The 14,215-nt window shown below is 43.7% G+C and overlaps 1 protein-coding gene across 1 annotated transcript in view; it reads left to right on the top strand.

Annotated features, from left to right (window-relative positions):
- Positions 1–14,215, top strand: part of KLHL29 (kelch like family member 29) — a 1,453,205-nt gene that overhangs the window by 1,227,175 nt on the left and 211,815 nt on the right. Inside the window, exons 8-9 of the mRNA XM_069605880.1 lie at positions 7,854–8,053; positions 12,033–12,292. Of these exons, the coding sequence (XP_069461981.1) occupies positions 7,854–8,053; positions 12,033–12,292 (460 nt within the window). The remainder of the gene's footprint in view (positions 1–7,853; positions 8,054–12,032; positions 12,293–14,215) is intronic.

Below are 14,215 nucleotides of genomic sequence, written 5' to 3'. Positions count from 1 at the left end.
AGATTTACCAATTGAAATCTCTAGACAGTTTTGCTCCAGTGGGCCAAGGACTTGGAACAGAACCTATTTATTACAATTGAATTCTAATTCCAAATATAATGTCTATGATAAATCAAGAGATAAAGAAATAAAATCCATCTTTCTGCTAGGTGTATGCCCTCCGGATCTGACTTCAATGTGGCTGCTGCCATGTTAACCTCTCGCAGAGATCAGTGACTTTGAGACAAACACACGCGCTCTGTTAACTTGAGTGAGAAATGGAAATCAATGAGAAAGGGATGTTTAGATATTTGCCATCCAGCTGACATTTCCTCTGAGAAATATTACATGGTAAAGTCAAGTGATGCAAGAGAGCCCAGAGGGATTTCCTGGAGACTTTCAGCTTTCGCGCTACTTTGGCAGAACACATACAAGAAAATTGTGCTATTCTGGACAGATGCTGGTGTTAAGTTATGCAGAACTGCATGAACCTGGACAATTCATTTTCCCTAAGGTGTTTCCTTTCGATGAAGCTGTTGCCAACATTTCATAGGCATGAGCTCTACAGGAATGGGTGACTGCACACATGCTCACAGCTAATGTGCTCATTCCTTACTACTGGTAGGCATGTCACATTCGTGCATGCGCTCACCTGGTAGGCATCCTGAGATAACAAACACAACAATTAACATATTACGGGTTGTACAATACAGTGCTTTTATTAAAAGCAGGACTAGCCATTAAAGCCAATGAGATGTTTAAATTGAATAGTTCCCTAAATTTCACGATCGTGCGTCTGATTCTCTATTTTAAAAATGCTATTGTCACTGCTCAATTTTGCGGAGTGCTTGTCAAGGCTGAGCCCTGGGATTCATTTCTGATACCATCACTTATTGTGCCAGACAGAGTTCAATTAGGCTGTGTTATTTTGGCAACTTTGTGGACAGGCCCTATGCTTCTGCATTCCGAACTGACTCATGAACCTTATGAGCCATTCTGGCACTGCTATACGAGTGATCTATTTTCATAAATACCATTGAGCAAGTAGGGGACAGCATTGGACCCTCCAGTCAGCACACATGACATTGGTACCACTCTGCTACTGCAACAGAGTGGGTGGTGTGGGGATCTGCCAGGGAGCTACAGTGCCAGAGGCAGCAAACTTTCAGCAGGAAGGCAGGCAAGCATATGGCCATGTGTTAGTGCCATAGCTGATGGGTGGCATGCACAGCTCTCCTGTTCCTCCGCAGGCGGGTGCACTCAGTGGGCCCATTCAGTGCCTTGTTAGGCTGGGAACTGCTCCTTTCCCTTATGGTATGCAGCCGTGCTAAAGCATGTAGATATTCGGGTATGTACCAGGCTGCCAACTCCCTGACTCATGAATATACGCTGACACGTGACTGCAAGCAGAGCGGTCCTTGGCACAAAGATGACGACAATAGAGTCACTAGGTAGCAGCGGCACCTCAGTAGCAAACTCAGTTAATAGACCACTGCCAAGTAGGAGTGCCCAGGCCGAGTGCCAACCTACAGAGGATCTTGCTGCTGTATTTGGCAGTCAAGTTCACCAGTCCAATAATGAGTTTGTTGACATTTGCCCATCAATTTACTCTATTTTAGTCAAAATACAAGATTATGTTCTTTCACTTAGTGGATTTTAGGGTGTGCAGCACCCACCGAAAGCTAGATAGCGTTGGTCCTTTTCCTCAGTCCTATGTTTGTGCCCAACATGGAGGCACCAATGAAAGGGTATGCACCCCACTCACTCTATATTTATAATCAAAAGAGTGTCCTTTGAATAACTATTCGCAAGTGAAAACAGAAGAACCAGCTGTGGCCACTCACCAATTATACATTTAGTTTGACTATGTTTGCCATCTTCAGCTTGGGTTGTTTCCATATCCTGCTGTACCTGCCTGGGATAAGGGCGGTATGGTTGTCATAGTGAGAAATGTTTCTCACCTGTGCGTTATTGGGGTACGGGAGGGGCAAAAGCTATGGATAATGTATTGATCTGCCTCCCAACACCGCTTTCTCCTTATACCATCTACCCCCAACCCTCCAAAGTTAGTCCATCTTACTCTTTCTTCTACCGCTCTCCCTTCTCCACTCTACTGCTACTCTCCCCGCTCCACACTACTGCTTTGTGTCTGTTGCCACACCACTACTACTCTCCGCACTACTTCTCTCTCCCCTCCCACACTTCTAATATTCTCCCCTCTTCACACTTCTGCTCCATTCCATTTTCCACTACTACTCCACCCCACCATACTTTCCATTCCCACTGTACACTTTCTCTACTACTCTCACTCACCCAACTTGTACATGCACTCGCCACAAAGTACCACTTAAGCTCACCAACCAATACCTCAACTCTTCTCCAAAACTCCTCCAGACTGAAGTCCAACACCCTTCCTCCTTCTGGTCTCGTGGTCTGCCACCTCCTCCTCCTCCTCTGACCTCAACCTAATAACCCACACTTTTCTGTTTCCTGTACCCTCTCTTATATTCCTGTTTTTTCTCATATTCACCTTCTTTACCTAAAGAATCTTGCCATAGCTTGCCCACCCGGGAGGAGGTACACGTGTCAAAATGCATTGCAAGGGGGCTATTCCCCCTTCCCCTTTTACCATGTGGGTCGACTCTACTGGAAAGATGGCCGCCTGCATTGGGAAATGTTGCAGTTTGTGTCCAGGAACCATATCATGGCTAGGTCCATGGTAAGTATTGAGGGGGTTTTAGGTTTGCCAAAGAGTCACTTCATGGCACTCTTGTGAGAGTCCCTCTTGTGGGACTCCATAGTTGCAGCTCCTTTGCTGCTTTTCTTGGCGGCCCTTCTTTGCGCATCAGAGAACTCCGATGACTGAAATGGTCTGCCTGGAGACTCTGATTGGTTACATCTTCCTGAGCAGTCCACCAGGCCTCTAATGCCTGTGGTTTCCGGGTATAGCAAGAAAAGTAATGGCAAGCCTTTGTTTGAAGAAGAATGGGGTGATACAAAGTTGCATCATTCATGTGCATACAGGCATGTGGGGAGGAGACAGGATTTAGGGCCTTCTCAACTGTCACTGACCCTCTCTGGGGTAGTATTTCCTCTGTCTTCCATACTAGTAGTCCTCCGACCCCAGGCTGAGATTGCCTCCTATCTCCGCTTGACTAGTACAGATTACTCATCTCATCACAGTGGCAAGCTGCTTTTCCAGCATATAACAGGCATGTGTGGAAATATGTATGTCCTGGCACTTATTATTTTTTACAAATTACACTATGGGGGTGTAGTTAATTTTAATTTCACATTTACAAACAATTAATTGTTTGACTCCTATTGTGTAGGAAAAGCAATGCAAGTGAGTATTGCTTGAGCCTTTTAAATATGTTATACTGGTACCAAGCGAATCTCACCTTAATTAACTGAGATGTGTATGTTCTATTTTTTAATGAGTTTCTCTGAAAGCACTGTTGATGGAGGCATGTCGAGAGTGGGGATGCTTAATTCAGTTGGCTTTTAGATGAGTTAAGTGCATTGTATCTATTTGCTTATTAGCAAACACCGTTATCATAGTGAAGTTCTGTGCATGGTATTTGGTGACTGTCTAGCTTTTGACAGGTCACAAGTCCTAAAATAAATTAAGGGGGAGAGGGGGTGCATTAACATAGGCAACTACAGGCAACTAGAAGTGACATCACAAGATGTACCAGTGTGTACTCTCAACCCACTTCAATAGGTAAAGGTATTTAAAGAAGTCGGTGCAAATTGGATCCTCTAAAATATTATAATTACCCAATATGGCTTTCTTGTGGCGTTAAGACCCTGTCCTAAGGGCTGGAATGGGGTTAATGACCCGGCAGCCCAAGTTATCGGCCTGAGTGAAGCGAGGGCAGATAACGAGGGCTCTGGGTTGTTGACTCCTGTCCAGCCCTTGGAACAGAGGCTTAATGTCATTAACACCCCGGGTTACAACTTTGATAACTTGTGGTTCTGAAAAAAAAGGATTTTCATTAAGTGAATGAGACGCCTCACGCGTCCCGTTCAATGAATGAAAATCCTTTACCAAGATGGCCGTCATGGAAACAGAGCCCCTCTTCCCTTTCCATGGCAACGTGCCGGAGGAAAGGTGCCGCCGCGGAAATAAGGTAAGTGGGGGGAGGCAGCAACAAAAAGCATGGGTGGAGAGGGGGGAAAAAGGCGGCTGTGGGAGCTGGCCATCGGGTGGCATGGAACGCAAGCTTGTACAGGCGGTTCAAGACATGTTCCAGGCCATGCGATTGGCTGACTCCCCCCACCCGGGTGCTAATGAGCAATTTGTACCTAATGTGGTATCAAACTATGAACGTCTACAACCATAACAGGCACTAACATGACTTATTTTACATTGAAGATACAGATGTTCAGATTAGCACTAACATGTAGGCCTCTCCCACAAAAGAAGTCCCCCTCTACTGTATGAGCTGGAGGTACAGAGGTACACAGCACTATCTAAACATGGAGATGCTATGAGGATACTTAGTGAAAGCTGTAACTGGCACTTAGTAAATACATCTTATCCACATGGGAACAAAAAAGGTGCATGTGTTGCTTACATTTTCAAAGAGACTTGGGTTAGTAAACCTTCAGCGTGTATGCATAATGCATGCCTTTGCGAGGAAATCTCTTGTTTTTTTGTGGAACTGCTGCCTTTGGTTGCAATTCAATCACCTGTCAGTAAATCTGTTGGCTGTTCATGGAACAGCCATTAAACACATAAGGGGTCCACCTCCTGCACAAAATTGGCTGTCCAACCACATGTACCCTCAACTTCAGCTCTGCTTTATGCCCGACATGTGTTTGAAAGAAAGGGGGAAAGTGACCTTTAATTTATATATTTATTTAATATATAAAGCATGCTCTACTTCCCAAGAAAGTACTGTATCACAGTAGAATCGGCATAAATCAGGACAGACAGTGTTATTTGTTTGTTTTATTATTTATATTGCGCACCAGACCCAGAGGTATTCGGGCGCGAAGGTATAAAGAGGGTTGTTAAGCTTAGGTTACACAGTGTACAGAAATGAGTACAGCTGTGGTTACAATGCTGTATGCATGAAACAACATGCAAGGTAAATAGATATATACAGTAAATAGCATGAGAGAAGTGTGAAGCACATAAATATAGAAAAGCAGTGAGGTCTCATATAAAATAGGTACTAGGGTAGGGCTGATGCAGGCAAGGTAGGGTCAGACGTCATGTTCCTTTAGCCAGTGAAGAGACTACATCTGAATTGTAGGTAGGGTAGATCTTCCCTTAAGGCAGGGGGGGGGGGAGTTCCAATATTGTGCTGCTTTAACAGGGAAGCTACTCCCACCGGACTTAGTGAGCTGGAATCTCGGTACTAGTAGGAGGTTAGAGTTGGCTTTTCTTAGTGGGCGAGAAGCTGTTTGTCTAGTGAATCTGTCTGTGAGGCAGTGTGGGGCTGCGTGGTTAAGGCATTTATGAGTCAAAGATGCAGTTTTAAGGAGGATTTTATCTTTTGTGGAAAGCCAATTGACGGATCTCCTAAGGTCAGACATATGGGTATTTTTAGGGAGACGTAAGGCAGCTCTCAAGGCATTGATCTGAAGAGTCTGAATTTTGGATGTGATGTATTTGTTACTGCCTATATATAAGGCGTTACAATAATCCAGTTTGGATAGGATTAGGGCTCGTGCTAATGTGATGCAGTTGTTAGGTGAGAGGAAGGGCTTGGCTGCTCTGATTAGCTTGCAGGTATAGGATGTGGTTGAGGCCATAGCATTTACTTGTTTAACAAAGGTGAGCGTGGAGTCTATGTAGAAGACAAGTGTTTTAACTACCTTGGCCACAGTAATGTTGTTGTTATCAATTATGAGGGAGGCGTAGTTAGGACCTAGTTTTTTGATGTTGGATGGTGTACCTAGACTGAGGAGTTATGTTTTGTCATCATTCAGGCATAGACCGTGAGAGGCCATCCATGCCTGGATGATGAGGTACACTCTATTTACAAAGGCCAAATCCGTGTCATAATCCCCCCGTCAGCGGGATGAGGATCTGTGTATCATCAGCATAATTTGTGCAGGTGATACCCAGACCATCTAGATCATCGAAAAGGTGGTTTGTGAAGATGTTGTACACCGCATGATATAGGTGCAGGGGCCACAGCTGCGAGGGGTGAGAAGACTTGCATTGTCCTGTTATCAAGGAAGGATTGGATCCAAGCGACTGCCTCCTGGGAAAAGCAGGCAGCGGAAACCAGGTGGTTGCAAAGTATAGAGTAGTCTACCAAATCGAATGCGGCTGAGAGGTCAAGGAGTAGTAGGAGTGCTGTCTTACCTTTGTCTCTCAGTGTGTCTATTTGTGCCTTGAGGTCTAGGAGTGCAGTCTCAGTACCATGCTGAGGTCTGAAGCCAGACTGACAAACTCCTAGGAGGTGATTTTTAAGTGATTGTCACCTGCTTTATTCCTGAAGGTAGGTAAGGTAGGTAATTAGTGTCATGAGTTAGCTCATAGTTGTGTGGGCACACATAATGAAATTGATAAATGGTGGATGCAGTTTGATGGGAAGCTCTAGCGAGGGCAGGAATAGGCAATTGTGTCTCCTACTGTAAATGCTTTAGTGCAGTTGTTTTTAATGAGTGTTGGACCCATACGTCCAATGGACAAGTGCATTTAAAGAGCTGAAAACGTGCATTTTTGCATTGTATCCTCCTTGCTTGTGCAGTGTTCTGTTGCTTGCCAGCTAGGTCTGCAAACAGTCTGAAATGCTATACATTGTTATAAATGGAAAGGGCTGAAATACCAAGCTAATGCATGTTTTTTTTTCCCAGTTCTCTTCCTAACATGTATGATGAAATAAATGGGTTGACAGGGCGCTAACAGCTATCTGAAGTTATTCCTAGGAAAAGCGACACATTCTGGTCCCGATCCGGAAAAAGTGGTGGAAATTCAGCGTTTCAGATCCATTAACCAAAGATAATAATTTCTAAATTTAACAGCACTTTATTCTCCTCCTCCTAACACTACCAATATCTTTTATCTTGTAGGTAAAAAAAAAACCTTTAGTAACGCAGCCTCGCCAATGGAACTAACGGTTACCTCTTAAAAGCACTAATGCCCACTTCAAATGCAGGGGACACTTTGATCAGAACCGTCCAGTGCTTTATGCAGGAGTATTCCCAGGCCACAGTCCTCAGAGCTCACAAAGGATGGCTGCTGGCTTCCTGTGGCAGAATGGGGTGTTTGCCCCCTCCCTTCTTTGCTCTAACCATTTTGTCTGTCTATCTTGTCTCGTATTCCGTATCAACTCAATGTCATTAATGGCTTCCCTTTAGTGTCTAGAAGGGAACAATATATTTTTAGAAAAAACGTCCTTTTGTAAAGCATTTCACAGAACCTCTCGATACTTTGTTTCATTATATTTGCGGAAGGCAGTATTTCACCTCTATTTTTCTCAATTAAATAGCCGACTACCATCCATGTGTAGACGACAGGGCCGAACTGAAAGGTGAAATGCTGTTCCCCATGGAAAACGGAAGTTGTGATTTCTAGAAATGTATTGGTTCCCTTTGAAAGCTAACACTGTACCTCATTTCCATTAATGTTGGTCTTTCTTTTTTTGGTTTGCAAGTTTTTGTGTTTGCATGAGAGCGCAGAGCACTAGCAATAACCTAAATTTGTTTCTGTGTATTTTAGTTTTCTCAGTTGAGCTTTCAGCCTTTCTCTTTCAGATCCAGGCAATGCCATTCCGTAAGCATCATCTTAAACAATGTTATTCTCCTGCGCCTCAAAAAGCACAAATGTATCTGAAGGGATGTGGCAGGCTATATGATAAAAATTACGACAGCTTTTGAATCTGAGAGATTCCTTGTCTGCCCTTTGACAGGTCATTGCCAGAAAGTAGCCGAGCGGGTGAGAAACTGGAATTGGTCATCACCAGCATTAATGCCGAGGTCCTGGAACTACTCCTCGAGTTTGTCTACACCGGTTCGCTGATCATCCATTCGGCCAATGCAAAAATGCTTCTGGAGGTGGCCAGCAAGTTCCAGTTTCATACTTTCTGCAAAGTCTGTGTGTCGTTTCTTGGTAAGACCTTTTTCAGGAGAATGCACAAGGAGGTTTTTGATATCTGTAATAAGTTCACAGAGAATAAGATGGTTGCTGAGCCATATGTATGCATACATTATTATATCCCATATGTAAGAGATATAGAAATGCATGATCTACCCCCAGAGCATCCATCAGACTTTGTTATGAAAGAGCCACAAAGGGAAACTAATAATCTACAATGTTTTTGGGTGCAATAATATCACACACAAAACCTAGGTGGTGTGCACACTTCCACTGAGAGAAGTCTATGTTGTATCACTACTTCCGAGCGTGGACGGGGAATTATGTCTGAAAACATCGGACAGCACTATACATACAGTAAATACTCGTGCAGCTACATTAATGTATAGAGAGAAGCAGTGTATTGAAACGTTCCATTCAAATACTGCACTATGTCTCTTCCTTGATCAACAAACAACTTTTATATTACACCCTCTGTGGTGCACGTAGCCTTATGGGAAACACACACTTTCTAGGTAAATGCATACAGCATAACAAGTAAGGGGCACCCTTGTTTGGTTTGGTAATCATGGTGAACACAAGCACCTGCCAAGCTCCAAATGCCCAGAGCCCCCATCTTCTCTAAATGCCAGAGTCGGATTCCTTGATCACATCAAACACATGAGCTGAAAGCTGTCCTGTCCCAGAAAGCATTACTAAATGCACGTAGATTGTAATGCAATCTAAACACTGTGCACCATAAACACAATGCATACTGCCTTCTTTGAGACAGCGACACAGTGGCATGCAGCAAGTGCAATGCACCCTAAATTGATGTCTCAAATACAATTTACAACAGTAACATATACATCAAACAAGGTGATTTCATCTCAAGATCTGGCCAGGGTACTGTCAGTGTGTAGTTCAGGGTGAGTACTGCTGAGGATACCAATCTTTAAGCCAAACTCGTTTGTAGGTGAGCTACTCACTTTAGTATAGTGGATAATCAAACATATAGAGAAGTGGAACCTGCAGACTGTTGGTTCTTTTACATTCTTCATTGTGTCATTGAATAGCATGGGGTCTGTAGATAGTGGTGGCAGCACACCTATTACTACTCACTTCTTTCTGAGCCACACACCTGAAGCCATACATTTGAATGCGATGTTAGTATACTGAGGTCTGGGCCTGTGGTAGGGTAGCATAGCAACGTGTGATGCCTCAGTCAAATGTTCTCTTATGTTGATTTATATCACACACCGCTACCACCCACGAGCAGTCTCTAGGCGCTCAATAGTAAGTATCCGCACATCCAGGTCTTCTCCCCAAATTCTGCAACCTTTCCGGTGCCCTTGAATACGATGAGGTGCCTTTACCAGTCCTGTGTCGGAGATGACTGTTTTATGAGATTCATTTGAGGTTTGTGAGTCTGCAGTTAGGGATGACCTTTGTAACTTTGGCTACTGGTGTGCTTGTTTGCTGTACACCTGTAAAGAGTTGTACCGATCCTATTGGCAATTCCATAGACTTTGAGGTAAAAAAGGTCCTTCAATCCTTCAAAACCTAGTCACTTGCTATGTGTCCTATTAGGAAGAGCAATGCAGTATGTTTGGGGGGAGATGTTTGCCACGCGTGTTAGCAGTAGCTGAGCCAGAGGAAGCAACATCCTTCATTGGTGGGGGAATGCTTAGCACTTAATCCCCAGCAGCTGCTGACAATGACGGCTTTAAAGGGGCGTCGCAGGTGTAGATCATTTACCTCTTGGCCCCCACCCTTCTTTGGTGACTAGCCATGTGTCTGCGAGAGGCCAATTCTGGATGTAGGGGGTATGCTATTTTAACCTTTGAGTTCCATAGTTCAGGCCAGATCACATGTTACTTGTGACTCTGTTCTGCTTATCGTTTGGCATTAAAGGAACTTTTAAATCAGGTTTTTAATTTTGTCTAGTAATGCAAGCTTGTACACAGTAGTATTATTGCTAGCAAGGTACGCAATGTGTTACTTGGAGTGACTCTAAATTACTCCTGACTTACTCTTCTCTTTCCACGAAAAAGTCATAGTTACTCCTAGTAACGTCTCTGTGTCACAGTTTTCCACAGGTGTAGACCACAGTTAATACCGACACTTTCTTCATGAATCAGGCAGGTTGTGCCTCATTTCACATACTGTTGTGCCATAACAATATTAAGTGGGGCAGATTTTGTCCAATGCATGCCATTGTCCAGTTGAGGATGACTGTGAATACGGGAGTAGTTTGTGTTGCCGGACACAATGGGCCTCATTCCGAGGTTGGTGGTAGTCATGGCGCTATTTGCGCCATGACTGCCACCAATAACGGGTCCGGCACTGGTCTAGTTCAATGGGGACCTACCTGTGTAGTCCAACCTTTGCGGGACCGGTAAGTCCCAATTGAAAATGCCATTCCCATTGAGCCCCTACAGGGCTCAAAGGGAATGGGGAGGGCGCAAATAACGGGCTGGCGTATGTCAAGCCCGTTATTTGCGCCCTGGTCCCTTAATGGGTCCCATCCACAACGACAGGTCAGACCAGGCGTTAAAGGTGGGACCCGCTTAGGGACCTTGTAGTAGGGCAGTAAGGGATTAAAGGCACCGGGCTCCTTACCGGTGTCCATTATCCTTTACCACCCAACTTGGAATGAGGCCCAGTGTCATCTATTTATTTAAAGCCAATATGTTGGAGGTATTAAACAACTTCATTTTATCCATAAGAGGACCTTATGCTTTTAGCGCAACAATTTCAACCATCAATCCCCAAAAATCAGAGGTATAAAATAACTGTTATCTTAATGCTTTTAATAATGGAAAATATAATGATACAAAGGTCACCTGTGAAGGCAGATAGTCCTGATATCTCACTGTTGCTTTACACTGCATGCATGCTGACTGCTGTGACCACCAGTCTAATTGATGACAAGATTACCAGCTTTGAGCACATTTTTTACATTCGGTTAATACTCAACCTAGACTTGCAATTGTCACATTTCTATGACTCGAGACCCTGTGTGTTTCCCTTGGAAACCTTTATTCTATTGACATGCCAGTGACACACGCAAAAACAGTTCTAACATTAATACTCAAATGCACCTTCCTGGAGAGAGATTCTTTAATGATTCATGATTATAGAGCAAACAAAGAAATAGTTATTGCGGGGGCTTTTGTAATTGTATTTATTTATTTATTGTAATGTAATGATCAATCGAGGACTGCCATCCCTAACTTCACCATGCGCACATGTCAAGTCCAAAACCCCTAGGTAGATGGGTACACATTTTTATGAACACCAAAACATTGGTGCTCATGCACAATGTGTTTCTTTTTGACAGCAATCTAAAAAGCCTTTAGCTCTGTAGATATTTTGGACTACAACTTGCATCTGCTCCAGCCAATGTACTCAAAGGTGAGGGATCAAGGAATTCATAGCCAAAGCGTTTGAAGAGCCTGCGAATGCAGACCCAAATATTTTGCTATTCAAAGAATCAAAATGCCACTGTAAGACTGCTCTGCGTACAGGCACTGGGCACCGTGCTCTGGGCATGAAGCCCCTAACTGCATTACCTGTGGAGCATGTCTTGCAGGAATGCCATGTCAGCACTATCCCTGGTGACACAGCTTTTCTATACTTGGGCAGCACTCGCACTGTGACAGCACCTTCTATGCCTGAAGAGCACACTAAATCCGGCTGGCGTGTCCACTAGGTACCGCTTACAGCCAGGACATGCATGCGTTCCTGTTTTGGGTACACTGACCATCGCCTCAGGCCATGCCACAAGAAATTTGACTTTTTCCACAATTCTTCTACTGTGCTAGAACAGTTATTCAATAACCCTCCAGCTGCAGTGCCCAGTGGTCCTGCCCACTGTGCTAGAAGGGTGATGCATGGCTTTCACTGATAGTCTACATGCATAACATATGAACTCTTACAAATTATAGGTGATAACAATGAGAAGACCTCCATAATTAGATTATCTTTCTTTTGTGCTTCCTTTATTCCACAGAAAAACAGCTGACTGCAACCAACTGCCTAGGAATATTAGCCATGGCTGAAGCTATGAAATGCAGTGAGCTCTACAACATGGCAAAAGCATACGCGCTGCAGAACTTCCCAGAGGTGGCGAGTCAAGCGGAGATCCTTAACGTCTCCAAAGACGACTTTGTCTGCTACCTTTCCAATGACAGCTTATACACTAAAGCTGAAGAACTGGTGTATGAGACCGTCATAAAGTGGATTAAGAAGGACTCTAAAGAAAGAGCTCAGGTATTTTACACTTACTACTTAGACTATTGGCTGTGAATGGATACTGAGATATAATTGACGTCTCTCTAGAAATGTAAATATATGTGGTTTACCTCTGTCTATAGGCTGTGGAAGATAGATTTGCATGAGGAATATGCCAAACCACTAGCAAAAGCTAAAGATTCTTCTGTGTCCTCTACTCTCCCTATGGCTCGGAGTAGAAGGATGAACGCTAAATCCAGCAAGACTACTCTACCTGGAGTTTTCAGTGGATTGGCTAAAGAAGAATTCTCATTTGGCCACATTGGCTGTGTCAACTGGCAAATGACAATAGTGATGGCAGATGAATGAAATGGAAGCAGGGCAATGCGGAAACCTATTTCAGTCTTTACCATGCCAGCCATAGGGCTGTTTCATAGCATGCCGGGTCTTCAAATAAGTTAGCAGAATGTGTTGCATATGTGGCTGGATGCAACTGTGAAAAATATGTAATGTCTCCTTGCACCCCGCTTCAGTTGATGAATGACAAGCACACATGACCTACTGCACTTAGTGCCACGCTTGAGCCCAAAGGGTGTAGGTCTGACCATTTGATGCATGTATACACAGAGATCTTGGATTTGCACAAAGCTGAGCTGGCAACAGGTGGCACCCGTCTATTATTAATTTATACCTGTTTGTGGTGGAAGGGACATACGTATTGTTGCGGCGGTGATGATGCGTGTGTGGAGGATCGTTGGGGGACTAGGCAGAACAGCTTCTGAGTTTTACCATTCTTGATTGGCAGATATAGTGTGGGTGCACATCCCTTGTTTACGTTATGTGCTTGATCTATTCATGCTGGCTCACTGTGTTGTTGTGACTGAGTGAGAATATTCCCATAACAACACTTAGAATAAAAGAGGCGAGAGGTTTCAGCAGTAACTTTTTTCAGATAAGCATTAGGTATAAACACACATTTTGGTTAAAATCCAAACCATCTGTCCTAAAGCATGGTGGAACTATTTTCTCTTAAACTTGGATCCTTCCAAGTAAAAGGCAAGGTTTCAATTTGCTCCTTATGGAAGCAAGGGAGTGGAGTGCCACGGCCAAATCCGTGTTTGGACGCACACAAGATAATGAGTCAACATACACTATGGGCTGGGCATTGCACCTGATGCACTATACTTCTGGAACGCTTGTGCCGAATAACCCTTGTTCTGATAGAAGCTATTCCTATCATACACACAAGCTAGAAATCTCAGCATGAACATTTTGAAAACTGACACCAACCAAACATTGATCCGCAACAAGTTCTGGCAGTTTCCCTACACAATTGCTTTGAGTTTGATTGCATTAATGCAAGTCTGATGTACTCTAGATGAATATCATAGGCCAAGCATTTACACAAGATAGTTTCCACATATTAAAACCTCCTAACTGGGGAGCACCGGAACTCATGGACCACAGCTCAGCAGAAGTAAAAACAGAAACTGCAAATAGGAGCAACATGGTCTTGTCTTCCTTCATATAGGTGTTAATCTGGGAGTGCATGTTCCCCATGGTCGGTGAAGAAGCTGTAGTGTGTAAAACAAAACCACATCATTTCTAATATCTTAGAGTGATGACAATGGCAAAGCACTCAAGCCATAAGAAAGTGTTTGCATGCTTCTACTTGCTGCTTATGCTGAATATGGGCGTACAGACATTCAAATTAGTGTCACCATGATGCACAAATCCAGCAAAGGTAAATCTTAAATCTGAAATTGTTGAGAGAAAATCTGTAGCGTCTCTCAAATATGAAGGACGACCAGAGATCTATGGGAAAAAACACATTTCAATAAAAATACAGGTGTTTTCTAGAAGTGGCCCATTTGAAGCAACTATGGGCCATCCTGGTGGTTTAGTACTGGATTCATGGATTTCGACAACATTGTATATGGTGGGTATTGTAGGTTGTGACTG

The sequence above is a fragment of the Ambystoma mexicanum genome, chromosome 4p (assembly GCF_040938575.1).
Source record: "Ambystoma mexicanum isolate Mex_15411 chromosome 4p, UKY_AmexF1_1, whole genome shotgun sequence".
Classification (NCBI taxonomy): domain Eukaryota; kingdom Metazoa; phylum Chordata; class Amphibia; order Caudata; family Ambystomatidae; genus Ambystoma; species Ambystoma mexicanum.
Note: the sequence above shows the minus strand (reverse complement) of the source record. Positions and strands in the feature narration are given on the sequence as shown.